Source organism: Centroberyx affinis, unplaced genomic scaffold (genome assembly GCF_046629955.1).
Source record: "Centroberyx affinis isolate AG114_WGS23_722 - 3 ecotype Tasmania unplaced genomic scaffold, CSIRO-AGI_Caff_v1 ptg002201l_1, whole genome shotgun sequence".
NCBI classification, from domain to species: Eukaryota; Metazoa; Chordata; class Actinopteri; order Beryciformes; family Berycidae; genus Centroberyx; species Centroberyx affinis.
The window spans coordinates 73,796-89,002 of NW_027280505.1; the positions used below are offsets into that span (position 1 = coordinate 73,796).

General features: G+C 43.0%; 2 protein-coding genes across 2 annotated transcripts; one reads left to right on the top strand and one right to left on the bottom strand.

Moving 5' to 3' along the window:
• Positions 1 to 1,410: 1,410 nt before the first annotated feature.
• LOC139655175 (calmodulin-lysine N-methyltransferase-like) lies at positions 1,411 to 5,193 on the bottom strand (the record flags this gene model as incomplete). Its single annotated transcript, XM_071532511.1, has 3 exons — positions 4,977 to 5,193; positions 3,453 to 3,631; positions 1,411 to 1,475 (listed from the first exon to the last, which is right to left on the bottom strand). Coding segments are annotated over exons 1-3 (406 nt in total), but the record flags the coding sequence as incomplete, so codon positions are not given.
• Positions 5,194 to 5,931: 738 nt separating this feature from the next.
• prepl (prolyl endopeptidase like) lies at positions 5,932 to 15,059 on the top strand. Its single transcript, XM_071532512.1, has 15 exons — positions 5,932 to 5,940; positions 6,449 to 6,577; positions 6,887 to 6,953; positions 7,568 to 7,748; positions 7,926 to 8,014; positions 8,576 to 8,702; positions 9,001 to 9,217; positions 9,489 to 9,680; positions 9,895 to 10,110; positions 10,469 to 10,644; positions 10,977 to 11,193; positions 11,622 to 11,771; positions 12,221 to 12,347; positions 13,559 to 13,647; positions 14,965 to 15,059. The coding sequence occupies exons 1-15, from the start codon at positions 5,932 to 5,934 to the stop codon at positions 15,040 to 15,042; spliced, it is 2,064 nt and encodes a 687-aa protein (XP_071388613.1). The 3' UTR covers positions 15,043 to 15,059.
• The last annotated feature ends 148 nt before the right edge of the window (positions 15,060 to 15,207 follow it).

Here is a 15,207-nt window from a genome sequence, read left to right on the forward strand (position 1 = left end):
CATGGGAGACCCATATAAACATACAAAACAGGCAGAGGGAAGGAGAAAGGTTATGAAATAGCAGTAAATGACACAGGAACACAGTGAAGACCCCTAGAGTGCCGCAAGGCAGAGCCAAAAACATCATGTCCTCTCCCTTTTCTTCCATCTCCAAATGAAAAAAGTATCGATCCTATTGTCTCCTCCTAGAGAAAAGGGATTATCCGTTCTAGCAGGTTGGAATGAGAGCTGCCACTGTGCTCTGTCATGACTTATATGGGCTGATCCCAGTTTGTAGTGGAATAGCCCCTAGCCATGGCCTTCACCTCTGACCCTGGCTCCTGTGGAGCCATCTGGTTGGTTAACGCTGACCCATGACCTTTGTCAAAACCATCACATGCCTGTGAGGATGGATTTGCACAGAAATAGGTTTATAATGATTTAAAGGGGATCAAACACACGCATGGTGTCAGTAGAGTATGCCCGTGAGGCTAGACCAGTATCGTAACATCATTTTGTATAACTGCAGTTTTCAATGATGCATGACTATAACTCAGTAATTAAGTATAACTAATGCTAAAGAAATGCAGGTGTACTCCGATTGAAATTGCATGCTAAAAAGTATTCTTGTAATCTCATTATGTAATCCACTTTACTGAATTGCGACCTAAAACTTCAGATTTTGTGGGTGGTTGAATGGATATCGCTGTTTTATTTTGACTCATGATGGCACATGTAACCAGCAGCCCTGCATGTCTAGTTGAAATGCTTCTATGAATGTATTTCTGTTGCTACTCTGGAAGAAGTAAGTATTAAATTGAACAAAACAAACTTAGATTGAATTAAACTGAACTTGGAGTAAACTCAAACATCTTTAAGGAATGCCTCACAGAATGAAGGTGAAATCAAGGCTCTTGCGTTTCAGGTGATGCTACTCCACTCCACATCATAGAGTGTGTACCAATCCCTGCTCGTGTCATGCTCTCTCCTTTCTGACAAACCACTCATCACTGTCTACTGAAGCAACATGAAGACTGCTGCCCACTCTTCTTCTAAAGGACATTTGAAGGTAGTTGGGAGGAATGAGTACATGATAAACTGTTGTAGAAGCCACACAAGAGAAACAATCCCATTCCCAGTGATGGAATCAAACCACCTACATCAAACCATCAATCAAACACTAACAGCACACAGCATGAGGCTAACTCAAAGTTGTAGTTGATGTGTGTGTGTGTGTGTGTGTGTGTGTGTGTGTGTCAGGATAGGATAAAAGTCAAGGAGCAGCGCTGGTAAAACTATCTCCATGTAAGCAAGCTCACATGCACATGCACACACACACACACACACACACACACGAACACGCACACACGCACACACACACACACAGAGTACAAATACAGATACACATAGTAAAGTAGGAGATGTACTTACAGACATTACCGGTGTTGTCAAAACTGTTGAGCACTTCATCTACTCTGAGAGGTCCCAGGTTATCCCTGAGAAACAAGAATATGGAAGATTATACAATGGCTTGGGAGAATACTTGTCCTGTTTTCCTAATAGATGGTAAAACAAGACAAAAAGTTCTAAATTGATGGCACTGTTCTCCCTTCCAAGTTTGCAAATCTGTTTTGACCCAGACGACTCCTAAGAGGCGTGTCAAAAGAACAGTTTCAGAGTTTCATTGTAATTCATTCATTCAGTGAGTTGTAGCTGCATTTTAAAAGAAGTATTCAAGTGCAAAATTACATGTGCAAAAAAAATTGTGTCACATGATTGCAAATGTATTCAAACATTTTTGCACATTGGTGACTCTCTTCTTTGGGTTCAAGTTAAAAACACAGGCTTTCAAATACTTTCTTTGGCTTCAAATTCCAAAACACAAGTTTAAATCTATTCTAGTGTTCTGATTTACCCGAATACCTGTGTGGCATCTGTGTATGTGTACATGGGCCTTATTTTTGTGAATTCCAGACTGCCTGCACCATAAAAGGCTTCTCTCAAAAAGAAATTAATGTCCTTGTCTGGGAGGTGCAGAGTCACAATTCATTCAATATACCACACCCCAAATATGCCACTAAGGGCAGATGATGTCCCATTTTGAGTTGAACTCACGTTTTTGGAGACACTGAAATCCCTGTCGTGATGTCCTCCATGTGTAATGATGTGCACTGACAGTATTATGTTGGAAGACAATGATTCACACAATAGCCACATGTGCAGATACAAATAACTTTGTAAAACAATATAATGTGTTTCCATTATTTTGTCAGTTGTCTGTACTGCCTGTCTTTACGTGATTAAATTAAAGGTTGCATTCAGTTAGTCATTGGTTGCATTTACATGCACAAAATAATGCAACTATTCCATATATACCAATACTGTGAGTAAGGCAATAGTCCGATTAAGCCGTTTACATGATTGCATAAACTGACAGCTCCCTTTAATACAGGACTTAAGTACTTATTTCAGTTATCCAGAGAGAACTGTGGGAGGCTTTTTTTTTTTAGAAACTTGTTTCCTGTCTTGCCACAAACAAAGATCACCTAAACAATTACAGCCATGATTGATCATGTTGTTCACTGCAGCCATAAGCCAATCTCTTTCTGGGAGATCTACTGGAAAGCAGGACACGACGCATGCAACCTGGCATTTTTGGATGAGGATACAGAGTAAGGATTAGTGGCAGCAGGTGGTCCTGAGGGAGACCAGTGATGTAGAGTGGAGAGAGAACTTTAGAATGGATCTAAGTGAACTACTGCATCCAATGTCTCCCCAGGATGCCACCGTCCATACTCCATACTCCTATACCCTTGCTCATCACAGTGGCAGCTGCACTGTATACACTTAGAAGCCTTACAGCCAGCCAGTTTGGTGTACACAGAGCACCGTAAAGTGCGTGTACCTATTTTGCAAGAGCATGGTGCTAGTTGCGCAAGATTTGATCAAGGTACCCACATTGGTTGAGACGTGCACAATTGCGCAGCCCTTTGAAAATGACACCACATACCTCAAATTATAGGCTGCAGGTAGAAGGCACACCTGTCCTGCTGCTTTTGGATGGCTATAGGGATTTAATCAACTGAAAGGCTCTCTATCAAATTTCTATCAAAGTGAAACAGACAAAGATAACATACATAAAAGGGACTTTTGGAGAGGTCTATATATGCACGTGCGCCATAGCCAACTAAGGCCACAAAAACAGCACAGAACAGCAGTGTGGCCCACTCAATGTGGTTTGAGAAGGCGGAGGAACAAGCATAATTATTGATACCAAAATTGCACTGCGCCACCTGATTTGTATTGACTCTACCCTCTAGTGCACTCCGCTGCCCAGTTCAAAATTACTCAAAGGGCACAGGTGGGAAATAATCGGCTTGCACCCAATGAAATTGCCACTTCATTTGTGCAAGGTCACTGCACTTGATCTGTGCCGGCACAAAATCATTGTGTGTGCATTCATGTGTGTGTACCTGAGTAAGGCACGGTACTCAGGAAAGGAGACACTTCTGTACTCCACCCACTGGCCATCTGTGGTGTCACTAGGGTCTTGGGTCACAAGCCTTTTCCTGGTGAAAAGGTCAAAGGTGGCAAACCTGCGGACAGACACCTGCTTGACCTCTGGATTGTCCATCTGCTTCTGACGCAGCACCTGAGAAAGAGAGGAGGGTGGGAGTGGAGAGAAGGAGGGATGAAAGGCAGAAGATCTGATCTGAGATCTGTTTTGGCTATGTGACCACTGACTTTTCAGTCCAACGGACAAGAGTTCTTTCAGAAAGACTCTCTGTGACATTTACCCATGGAAGTGACCCACATTTTCAACAGTATTAAATTACAAAGTTTCCATTTCTCATGGACATGTGCATATGGCTTCCCAGGTTGCAAACAAAAGTCCACAACCTGAATGACGCTTGGCGTTTTTTTCCTCATTGTCAAATCTATTTTAAAGTGGATTATCATGTATGTCTGCACTGTTGTAAACATTAGAATAAAAATTGTCCTGTTTGTTTTGACTTAAGGTACATGAAATGAAATGAAATCTGACACTTTTTCAGCAAATTATTTCACTGCTACTTTTCATCTGAATGTACTATATTTGCAGAGACAAATCCAAATCCACCCTGATCAAACACAGAGAAAAATAATGGAGCCCTGCTCTAATGTGCATTTAGGAGATAGAGGTCTTTCTTCTCTAGTCACAGGTCATTGTTTTACCTCTGAAACTGATCCTGCCAATGTTCAGTTGTCGGTGGCTGGTCAGAAGAAACCTGAAGACCTACCCTAAGCTGTTGCCTTTGACATTATGATACTGAATGTAGTCCATTGTGTAGAAGGAAACTGTTATACATGTGTTGTAAATTTGCGTTTCAAACAACATTATTCATCATACTGGTCTCTTGAGATGGAACATACAAGTGGAGTGTGTATGTGTGCATTAATTCCCTGATGCAAATGACAACACTCAGTGAACCCTGGTGGAATTCATGCATTACAGTGCCAGGGGAAAGAGGAGAGGAATGCAAGATGGCCTCTTTGCAGAGTGCTTTTCTTGCCAGCCAAGTGCAACTGTGGAATGCCCATGTATGGAAAAAAAGTGGAAGACCTTGGGTAGTGCTGTGTACACTGTCCTAACAGTCTGTAGCCAGAAGTGAGAGGAAGCTGCATATGAAATCCTTGACCTAGCGACCCAAAGACAGAGTTACTGTACAGTTGGGAGTAATAGTTATTCGTTTATAATTAATGTTTGATGGATGTTATGATTCAAGTTATATGGCAAGCAAATCAGAGTGCTGATGAATCAACATTCCTGAGAAAACACGCTCCTGTCACATTGAAACAGTCATGTTATACAGGCGGTTACCAGGTGTTCAACAACAACCACATGTCATGTTTACCATGTAACACATTTCGCAAATGGATTCGTGACTGTTACCATAGGTCTATTAACAAACCATGATGGGTGCATGAGGTTATACTAGCTTTTAGGATAACGTTACCTGTCGTAGTAGAGTCCATCTCGCTCGGGCCACATCAGTACCAGATTTCACAACCAGGGAGGAATGGTGGTTAGCGGCACCGGTGTCTTTCTTAAAATTTTCGAGCAAAGACGAGGAAGCCGGTTCGATCTTTTCTGCACTCCGTGTCAATTCCCTCTCCATTTTATCCAAGTTCTTGGCGGAAAAATAGAAAATGTAAACAAATATACTGCCTCTATAGCTGTCACAGTGTTTCTTTTAGCAGTAGCAATTGGGCAATACAAAAATATGGCTTGCTGCAATCTACACCAGTGCAGAAATGTTCATAGATGTGGACTGCAATCACCTGTTACCACCACAATGGGTACACGCTACTTCCGTACACTCTTGTCATTCGAGACATCGCAATGCATCGCCGACATGATCGTGTCGGGTTTTCCGTTACAAACTCATCGTGCGCATGTCTGGATTTGATTATTTTGGTCTGACATTGCTTCCAACGTCACCACAGCGGGTTTTGTTTAGGAATTCCTGCACGTGCGTGTGTACTTATCCGCTGTCACCAGTGAAATAGCTTCGTGTTTTAGATGTAACGTTAGAGTTAGGGATTTGAAGAAGATAAATGAACATCACCAACTGGAATATATTGCTTGTTTGCCAAATGAAACATGTAGGAATTACAGTCCTGCATATGACTGCTAGCTGTTATAACACATTACTAATGTTAGCAAGTTAATGACCTAAGTAATATCTACCGTTAGCTAAAGTGTTCTGTCCGTATGGCCGTTCTGTCTTCTTCTCTTTGTCCGTTTACTCGTTTCGTTAAACCAACTCGGTTACGATTTTGGGAGCTCGCTGTTTGTAAACGGACACCACGGCTGTCCTTGTCCGCCCCTCGTTGTTACACGTCGGTAAGGGTGTTAACGATGCTGTTTTTCACCTTCAGCTTGGTGTAAGTTTACATGACCGTTAAACTATGTCGTTGGTAACGTTAGGTAGGTCATGTATTATGTAGATCTGTTTCTAGTTACCAGCCTGACAAAACTAGGCTTGTAGGAGCACAGATAAGGGCACGGAGCGGATATAGTGGCGAAATTGAGCTTTAGTAGAAAGCTAATTTGGCTCAGAGTACACTGACACAGTAGTCAGCTACCTCCTGCAGGAGTACACAGCACAGAATGACATAGACATCCACAATTTCTTACCAAGAATTGCTATTATTGTATAATGCGTTCATAGCCTTTCCCAACAATGTTGTCCATACACACTCACATACTGTCTCTTTCATTACAGTTACAAATTAGGCATTTACTGTAGATAATAGTCTTGTCTAGAGTGACTTAGGGGTTCAGGGTCTTGCTCAAGGGCCCTTCAACAGGACACATGGATCTTGATGTACACAACATTGGCTGTTGCAAGGACTGAACCTGGAACCTCCTAGGTACCGTCTCATACAGTCTTTCCATCAATTATAAAGTCTTGTTTTATTCCAGGGCACTTCAAACTCAGCAGCTGAGAGCCTCAGCCCTGGGCTTGAGAGGTACAAGGACCTGCAGAAGTATTTCAACAGGAGACTGAGGGCAACATACAGCAGGTTCTCTGACATACCTGATAATTCAGTGGTAAGGCTGGCCTTCTGCTTTGGGTTTAAACCATTTCATTACCATAATTTCAGTATTACCCGAGGAGGTATTGTGTATAAACATAACAGCAGCCCAGTTTTATGTTATGACCCATCCCAGAGCGCTAAGTGTTCAAACAACAATATTGTTGTCAGGTCAGGGACACTGGGTGTGCATTTCTCTGTGGGATGGGCAGCGAGGCTCAGGTGACAGCCATCCAGGGAGTTCCATCTTTAGGCACTTGTCTATTGCAGATACAGTGAAATTCCACTTTATTGGTATAATTCAATATGATTTCTCTTGCCTCAGGTCTGTGGACGTCACCATGTGTACTTTGTTGAAGGTGATGGCATCTACAGAATGGACAGTAGACAGAGTAAGCACAAAATGTCTCAATTCATAGTATTCCCATGATGTCACATGCATTTCCTACCAATATGGCGCTTTACAATACATACAGCTCATTGGCTGTGTTTGTCATGTGATTGCAATCACCTGTTCATTTATTACAATCACCTGTTATTTTCTTACCAAGCTGGCCGTGTGGTGATGTAACAGAATACTATGAATAGTTGGACTGCCTACCCCCCAATTTAGCTTGTTTAAACCCTACTGTAGCATGGGTACACAGAACTCTTGCTAAAGGGGAATAACACTGTGTGTTCACATATATTGTCCCTAAGTCTCAGCAGTGAAATTAATAACTGTTAACATTAATTCTCTGAAAGCCAGAAACTCAAGAACTTAGTTTTTATGTTTACATTAATTAATACATTAATGTTAAAAGCATGTTTGAACTACACAACAATCAAATCCCAGTCCCATATCATCATGTGATGTAATTGCGAGTGTTAAATTGCAGCACCTTTTCCCGATGTAGCTTTATATCCATATTTACATCTATGACTTTTCATTTCACTTTGCATTCCATCATTAGGAAAACTCACATTCCCAATTTAGTTAATGACTGTTTCCTCTCCCTTTGTTTAGGTGAACCTGAACCAGAGCAGGTGCTAGATCTGGGACAGTGCTCTGCAGGGGACGAGGAGAGAGAAGTAAAGAAGGACAGGAGAAAGGAGAAGGTGGAGTGGACCGTCCAGAGAGTGCGTCTGTCCCCACAGGAGAAGCACCTTGCTGCCACACTGAAGACTTGTCATCGAGAAGAGCCCAGGTCAATAGAATAGAACACAATAGAATCACACATGTTGTGCGAAATTTGCTTTGTAAATAAAGCTGGATTCTTCAGAAGATATTATTATTTGGTGGTAATATTTTTCTTTGATTACCAAATTTGATATGACAGCAGTTTCCTGATCAATGAATGGATGATTGTGTTGAAACTGTCCAGGTGTGTGGTGGTGAGGCTAAGAGGAGGAGCCTCCCGTCCTCTGGATCCCCCACAGGTCATACTCACACTGGAAAATGTCTTCAGTTTTGGTAAGTTTTACACTATTTACACTTGTATTAAATGTGGTTTCTCACATCTGGCTCCAAACAAAGCTCTACCCAAAGTATGTCTTTTGTGAAATCTACAACAGCTATTTAATTCTCTCTTCAGGGAAAAGTTTCTTTGAGGCTAGCTCTGCAAAGCCCACATTTTTGGTTTGAATACTACCAGAGACCAAAAATCACATTCTCAGTGGCTGACAAATAAAGCAATGGCTAAAGTAGACTGAGTTGAAGACCCAGAGCCAGTGTTTGAATAGCACTTTCCTAGACTACTGAAAGACAGGCCTACACTACATACAGCTAACTGGAAATCTTTCCAACACCGTACCAGAAGTTCTGTTCGTTTGATTGGACCCATTGTACCACTGACGGATAATCTGTGTTGGAAAAAAGATGCAAAGAAACTTAGAAATGTTGATTTGGGGAACACTGGGTGCCACAAATAATTAATAATCCCTGTTTAGAATACTAGTGGAAACTAGGCTAATGTATCCTCTGTGTGTGTGTGTGTGTGTGTGTGTGTGTGTGTGTGCATGCGTGTGCGCACAGAGTGGGCCACAGACGATGTCCTGCTTTACACCACTCTGGAGGGTCTGCGCTGCAGCAGAGTCTTTCATCTGGACCTAAATTCCACTAGAACCAGAATAACTTCCGTGCTCGAGGAAACACAGCCTGAGTAAGTGTTTGGATGGGTGGGGGACAGGTGTGTCTATAGCTGTGAGTTCCAGTCTTCATACATACAGTATAATTTGAAAAGTTGCACGTATCAGGATGTATTGATGACCCTCACATAACAGAAGATTTGTTTTAGGGTTATGATAATGTGTTTAAGGGTTACAGTTTACAGTTTTACAGAGTTTGTTTGTTGCCTGTCTGTCCTCTCTCTCCCTCTTGCTTTTTCTCTCCCTCCCGCATCTGCACTCTCTCCTCTCACACCAACTCCAATTTCAACACCAACGCCAATATCTCCCCAGTGTGTTTGTGGAGGTTGCCCTTTCCACCGACCGACATATACTGACCATCTGCTGCAACAGCAAGACCAGTTCGGAGGTGTGGCTTATTGACGTAACCACACCCAATTTAGAACCCTTCCTGGTGCAGCCACGTCTACCGGAACTCTTGTACCATGTCGAGCACTGGAGGGGATGGCTGATTATACTGGCCAATACAGGCCCTGGACAAGAGTACCAGGTAGAGTGTGTATATATAAATGCATACACACATATAGCAGTTGGGTTACTTGTTAAGCCCCGGACAGACCAGACGCAGAATATAGAGGCAGAGTCCATGAAAAAGATAGAGGGTATAAAGTTAATAGTTGGTCCATAGGAGCAACTTGAATCTTGTACACATGTGGGACCATGGCAGCTCACAGAGTATCAAATTTGAAAGAGATGAAACTTTTTTCCAAAGCAGCAATGTATATAAATGTGGCTATCCTCCCATCTCTTCTCTCACCTAGGTGCTGAAGGCCCCTCTCTCAGGGCCGTCCATGGTCTCCTGGGTGCCTTTGTATTCCCCTGGCCCGGGTATCGCAGTCAGAGACATGGAGGTGGTGGGGGACCACTGTGTGTTGGTTGCCAGAGTGCCAACCGGTGAACTTGTTCTGACAGTGGTCCCACTAGCCCACCCCAAGGAGTCATACACTGTACAGGTCAGTAGGATATAAAACTCTCTTAAATTATTTCTTGCTTGTTTGCATGCATTCTCCCTTCTTTCTTGTTTTCATTTTTGTCCCTTGCTTCCTTTCTTTCTTGCTCTTATTTTTGCCTTTTCATTGCCCTTTATTTTTTTTTCTTTTCATCTTTCTCTGTCTCTCGCTTTCATGTATTCATTCCTTATACCCTATTTCCACACTCATTCCCTAGCTCCCTTCCTGGGCCTGTGCCATTGAAACAAAGAGACCAGGCCTGGCAGACCACCACAGTGTGTTAGAGTTCCTGATCTCATCTCCGGTCCACCCCCCAGTGCCGTACCGTCTATACCCCAAGGACAGGCTCCTTTTATTGGGCACAGAAGAAGATGGGACCTCCCCAGAGAACCAGGGCAATTATATCACCACACGCTTGGAGGCCCGCAGCCAGGTAAGAGCACTTGACACATAAGACACATGCACACAAACTGAAAAGGTATCTGTGGGGAGGTAGGCATTGTGTCTAGTGTAGAGTCTCAAGTGTCCACTGGTAATAATCTGTTGACAGCTAGCCACCAGAGACAGAAGACTCCAACAATATAGGCAGTGCCTGTCTCTCTTTTGCTCTTCCATGCTCTCTTAGACACCTCATCATATACATATATACACACACAGGCACAAGTAATACAGTTTGCAATTACAAACTTTGCTTTAAAGATTTTTTAAAGATTTTTTTTAAGATTTAAAATTTAGTAGCCTCTCTTTCATCATGCCTCCAAACCAGTCTCCCTGCCTCTCCTCCTCTGTAGGACGATACCTTGGTGCCAGTGACTGTGTTCCATGCAGTACCTGTGGAGTGTCTGAAGGAAGCGCCACTACTGGTCCATGTCTATGGAGCTTATGGCAGGGATCTTAACATGGAGTTCTGCCCAGAGAGAAGGCTACTGATGGAGCAGGGTTGGGCTCTAGCCTACTGCCACATCAGGTAACACATTACCTCACCAACAGCATGAAACCTAAGTTACTTGGCAGGTTAGCTGGTGGCATGAGGCATATGTAAGTGCTATCTGCACACTATTCTGGGGACTGTTTCTCTTTAGCTATATCCCTTGCGGGCAGGCATTTATAGCAATATTGTGTGGTGTAATGTGTGATTGTGAATGAGTATGTATTGATGTTGTGACGCAGGAAGCTACAGGTGCATTTTTAGATTCCCTCCAAGTCTGTGGGGGCTGAGTCTTGAGTCTGGAATTCAAGCTTTACCTTGTGTTATGTGTGTTCAGCTGCATCTGTCTTCTCTGTCTTTTCGCCCCCCAGGGGCGGAGGAGAACGGGGTCTGTCCTGGCAGAGACAGGCTCGTGTGGAGGGGAAGCAGAGAGGAGTGGAGGACCTCCTCGCCTGTCTCCATCACCTCTTCGCCTTGGGAGTCTCCTCTCCTTCGCGCACCGCCCTCACCTCCTGCAGTGCTGGGGCCGTGCCGGTGGGGGCGCTGTGCAACACACACCCACACCTGATGCAGGCTGTCACACTGCAGGTGAGAAGATGAATCAAGGAAAGCTTTATTTATATAGCACCTTTTTAAAACCAGAGTTACAAAGTGCTTCACAAAAACAAGCAACAAAGACAAAATGAACAGTACAGAGAGAATAAAAACAAAACATAAACAAGCAACAAAGACAAAATGTGAGAGGTAAAGTAGTGAAAGTGAGAGTAAGTAAATAAGAGAATCTGTGTATGTGAGAGGTAGAGCTTGAATTATAGTCTATACAGCACCTTGTATAAAGTGATACTTCATTGATCCCTCTCTTTCGTCCGGATTCAGTGTCTTGCTCAAGGACACTTCAGCAGAGCAGATGCCTGTCAATGCAAGGCTTAAACCCAGGTCATCCGGTTGAAGGGCCGTCTCCCTACTCATAAAACACACACACACACACATCCTGATCCATCTCTCCCTGTGTTTAGGCTCCTTTCCTGGATGTGTTGGGAACTATGGAGGATCCCATGCTGCCTCTAACTGTGGAGGAGAGAGAGGAATGGGGGGACCCCCTAACAAACCCACAGCACAGACTCACCATCGCCTCCTACTGTCCCCTTCACAACATTACTCCTCAGGTATGGAGAGGCAGACAACAAAGGGGAAAATACACCTGCACAACACCAGTGGATAACCATTAATTCAGACTAAGTTGAAGACCCAGAGCCAGTGTTTGAATAGCACTTTACTAGACTACTGAGAGACAGGTCTACACTACATACAGCTAACTGGAAATCTTTCCAACACAGTACCAGAAATTCTGTTTGTTTGATTGGACCCATTGTACCACTGACGGATAATCTGTGTTGGAAAAAAGATGCAAAGAATCTTAGAAATGTTGATTTGGGGGACATTGGGTGCCACAAATAATTAATAATCCCTGTTTAGAACACTAGTGGAAACTAGGCTAATGTATCCTCTGTGTGTGTGTGTGTGTGTGGTGTGTGTGTGTGTGTGTGTGTGTGTGTGCGTGTGTGTGTGCGTGTGCGTGTGCGTGTGTGTGTGCGTGTGTGTTTGTGTGAAACAGCGCTACCCCTCCATGCTGCTGACAGCCTACAGTGGCGATGCCAGGGTGCCCCTGGCAGGGGTCCTCAAGTACACTGAGCGGCTGAAGAAAGCCATTCATACACACTTCACCATTCATCCTGTATCAGGCAAGTACACACAAACCCTGTCTCTCACACACACATGCAGACACACTGACACACACCAGAGGTTCTGCAGAGGTACAGCGGAGGTTCAGCATTACCATTAAGTTTGTTGATGGTGTAGATGTGTATGTGTGCAACCATGCAAGCCTGTGTGTGTGTGTGTGTGTGTGTGTGTGTGTGTGTGTGTGTGTGTGTGTGTGTGTGTGTGTGTGAGACATAGTATGTGTGCATTCCAGTGTGCATTTCTGTACTTGCTCCACATTCTTTTTGATGTAATTTCCCCATAAGCAGAGGCTTTAATAGTTCAGGGTCAACTCCCAATAGTAGTGTCAGTGTGCATGCCTAGAGAGCCAGCAGTAATGGGCTTCTGTGAGTCTGTCTTTCTGTCTAGGGGAAGTGGTAACAGCATTCGAAGTTCAAGACCAAAGAAGTACAGCATAGGTCACCTTGTAGCATAGTGTGTATATGTGTGTGCGTCAGCGAATTGCTCTGATTTTCCCCCCTGACGGCGATTTCTAGACGGGCTCTTTCTCCCTCTCACTTATAATCTCCCTCCACCACATTGGTTGTACTCCGCTTTACACCCCTCTCTCATGCACTGCCTTCACTCTCCTCATTTCAAATGCGCACATTATCTCTCTCTCTCTCTTTCTCCCTCTCTTACTTTTCTGTTGTTCATACACACATACACTAGGCAGTTAAAAGTGTGTGTATGTCTCCCTAATCTCTTTCTGCTCTCCGGAGCCTTTGATAAAGTGCTGATGGCACATAGACACGTGCGGGCGGGTGGGCAGGCCCATTAGCATGGTAAAGAGATAGTGTATCAGAGCGAGAGAGATTAGACGCCACAGACTGGGAGCTGTCAAGGTCAAGACCGCACTTGTGAAACAGCCCGTACCACAGAGACGGGGTGGGGGGGGAAGAGAGGGAGGGAGGAGTGGGGGGGGATAATATGGAGGAGGTTGAGAGGAGGGATGGCAATATCAGATGGGAGCACGAATGAATGAAAGAAGAGTAAAGATAGACTGGGGAGAGAGAGAGTGAGAGAAAGGATTTGGGGCGATAGGATTGAGAGAGAAAGGGGAACAGAGGAAGTGGGCAAACAGTGAGATAAGAGAAATGTCCGAGGGAAGTTTTAAATATCAGACCTTTTCCTCTCATTTTCCAGTCCTCCTCCCTCCCTCTGTCACTCTCTCTCTTCCTCTTTCTGTTAGAATGTGAACCAGTACCAAACGTGGTTCTGAATGTCCAGCCTGGAGCAAATCACCTCGGACCAGAAGACTTTGAGCTGATGTTGGAGGAGGTAACTGACTCTCCTGCAAGAGTGTAATAATGTCCTATAGGGATCTGTCACTTTGGCATACACGGCTGAGCAGGTGTTCATGAACTGTCCATCACTATTACTGTCTTCTCTAAGGACCAGCAGTCACCACAACTCACTTGCCTTCATTTTAAAAATCTTAAAATGGTACTTTCTAAAATACAAGGCAAAATAGACACAGGTAGCCTTATTTAATTCAGGGTCCTTTTTCTCAAGGGGTAATTTTTGGAGATGCACATGCTGAAAAGTGAAAATGTTCTTAAGTAAAAAAAAAAAAAAAAAATTAAAGCCCCAATGTGGAATTTTTTCACTATATAAATTACAGATATAAATGCTTAAAATGCCGATTTACTGTCCCCTAATGGTTACTTACTAAAATTAAGTTGCCAGTCTACATAAAGCTTACATAAAAATGTAAACAAATTTTTTATTGCTTTAACACATTTAAAATTGTTGTTAATTAACTATTTTGTGGCCCTTGTTATTAAGAGCTGTATCTGTGATCTGGTGGAATGAATCTTTCGCATTCCCCTGGATACCTGTTTTGTACACATTTGAAATAAGGATTTAGCATTTCATGCCCTCAAAATACAGTTTATCTAACAGCAAACAATAAAATAACGGCAAAAAATATAGATTAATATTAATATTTCATACAGTAATAGTCTCTACCACAATATAAGTATATACTCTTAGATACCTTCTTACTGCAGCAGTGTTCTTCAGTCAAATCCACTTCCATCCAGTGTTTTCAAGGTGTTTATTTTTAAATAATGTGCAATCCAGTGACCATCACAGTAATCTCAGTTTTCTCTGTGTGGAGAGGACTAACACTAGTAAAAGTATATGCCTTACATTCCATCCAGTGATCAGTTAACAAGAGGCAATGACGGCCACAATAAAACCTCCACTCCAGCACCATAACGTAGCTTTATTGTCTTATAAACCTATAAACCTTAATGGACTCAGTCAAATTATAGACATCCACAGCATTATATCGTAGTTCAGAAACCAATTCAACTTTGTAATAGTAATAACACTCTTGCCAGGGTTGAGTTCAGTTCACTGAATTAAGTTTTAAATTTGAATCAGAGTAACTAAAATTTCATAAAAGTAGAAGTTCAGTCTAAATCATTTCTCAACAGATCAAATTAAAAAAAAAAAAAACATGGTATACTGTAATATCAAAGGTTTTGCATATTGAATTGAATCCAACCCTCGGCAGTTTTGAGAGAGTAAAACGTATGGTTAAAGTGTCCAGACTGATAAGCTTGTCCTGTGTCTCCTCTCCCAACACAGTCTGCCCTCCAGCTAGCCTTCCTCTACACAGAACTCGGCCTGGACCCTCCTCGGCCTCGACGCAACAGGAAGAGGTAGCATGGATGCAGTCGGGGATCGAACCCCAATCACCCAAACATTTACAGACAACCACTACTACATATGATATATACATTTATATCATATGATACATATATGATATATATCCCTTAAAGGGTGAATACTGAAGAAAAATCTTGGATTATTTGATTGCTACTGTGAAGC

Coding starts and splice junctions, on each gene's coding strand:
- prepl (XM_071532512.1), top strand. Junction 7,749..7,925: donor TGTCATCGAGAAGAGCCCAG/GTCAATAGAATA, acceptor GAAACTGTCCAG/GTGTGTGGTGGTGAGGCTAA. Junction 10,645..10,976: donor CTAGCCTACTGCCACATCAG/GTAACACATTAC, acceptor TTCGCCCCCCAG/GGGCGGAGGAGAACGGGGTC.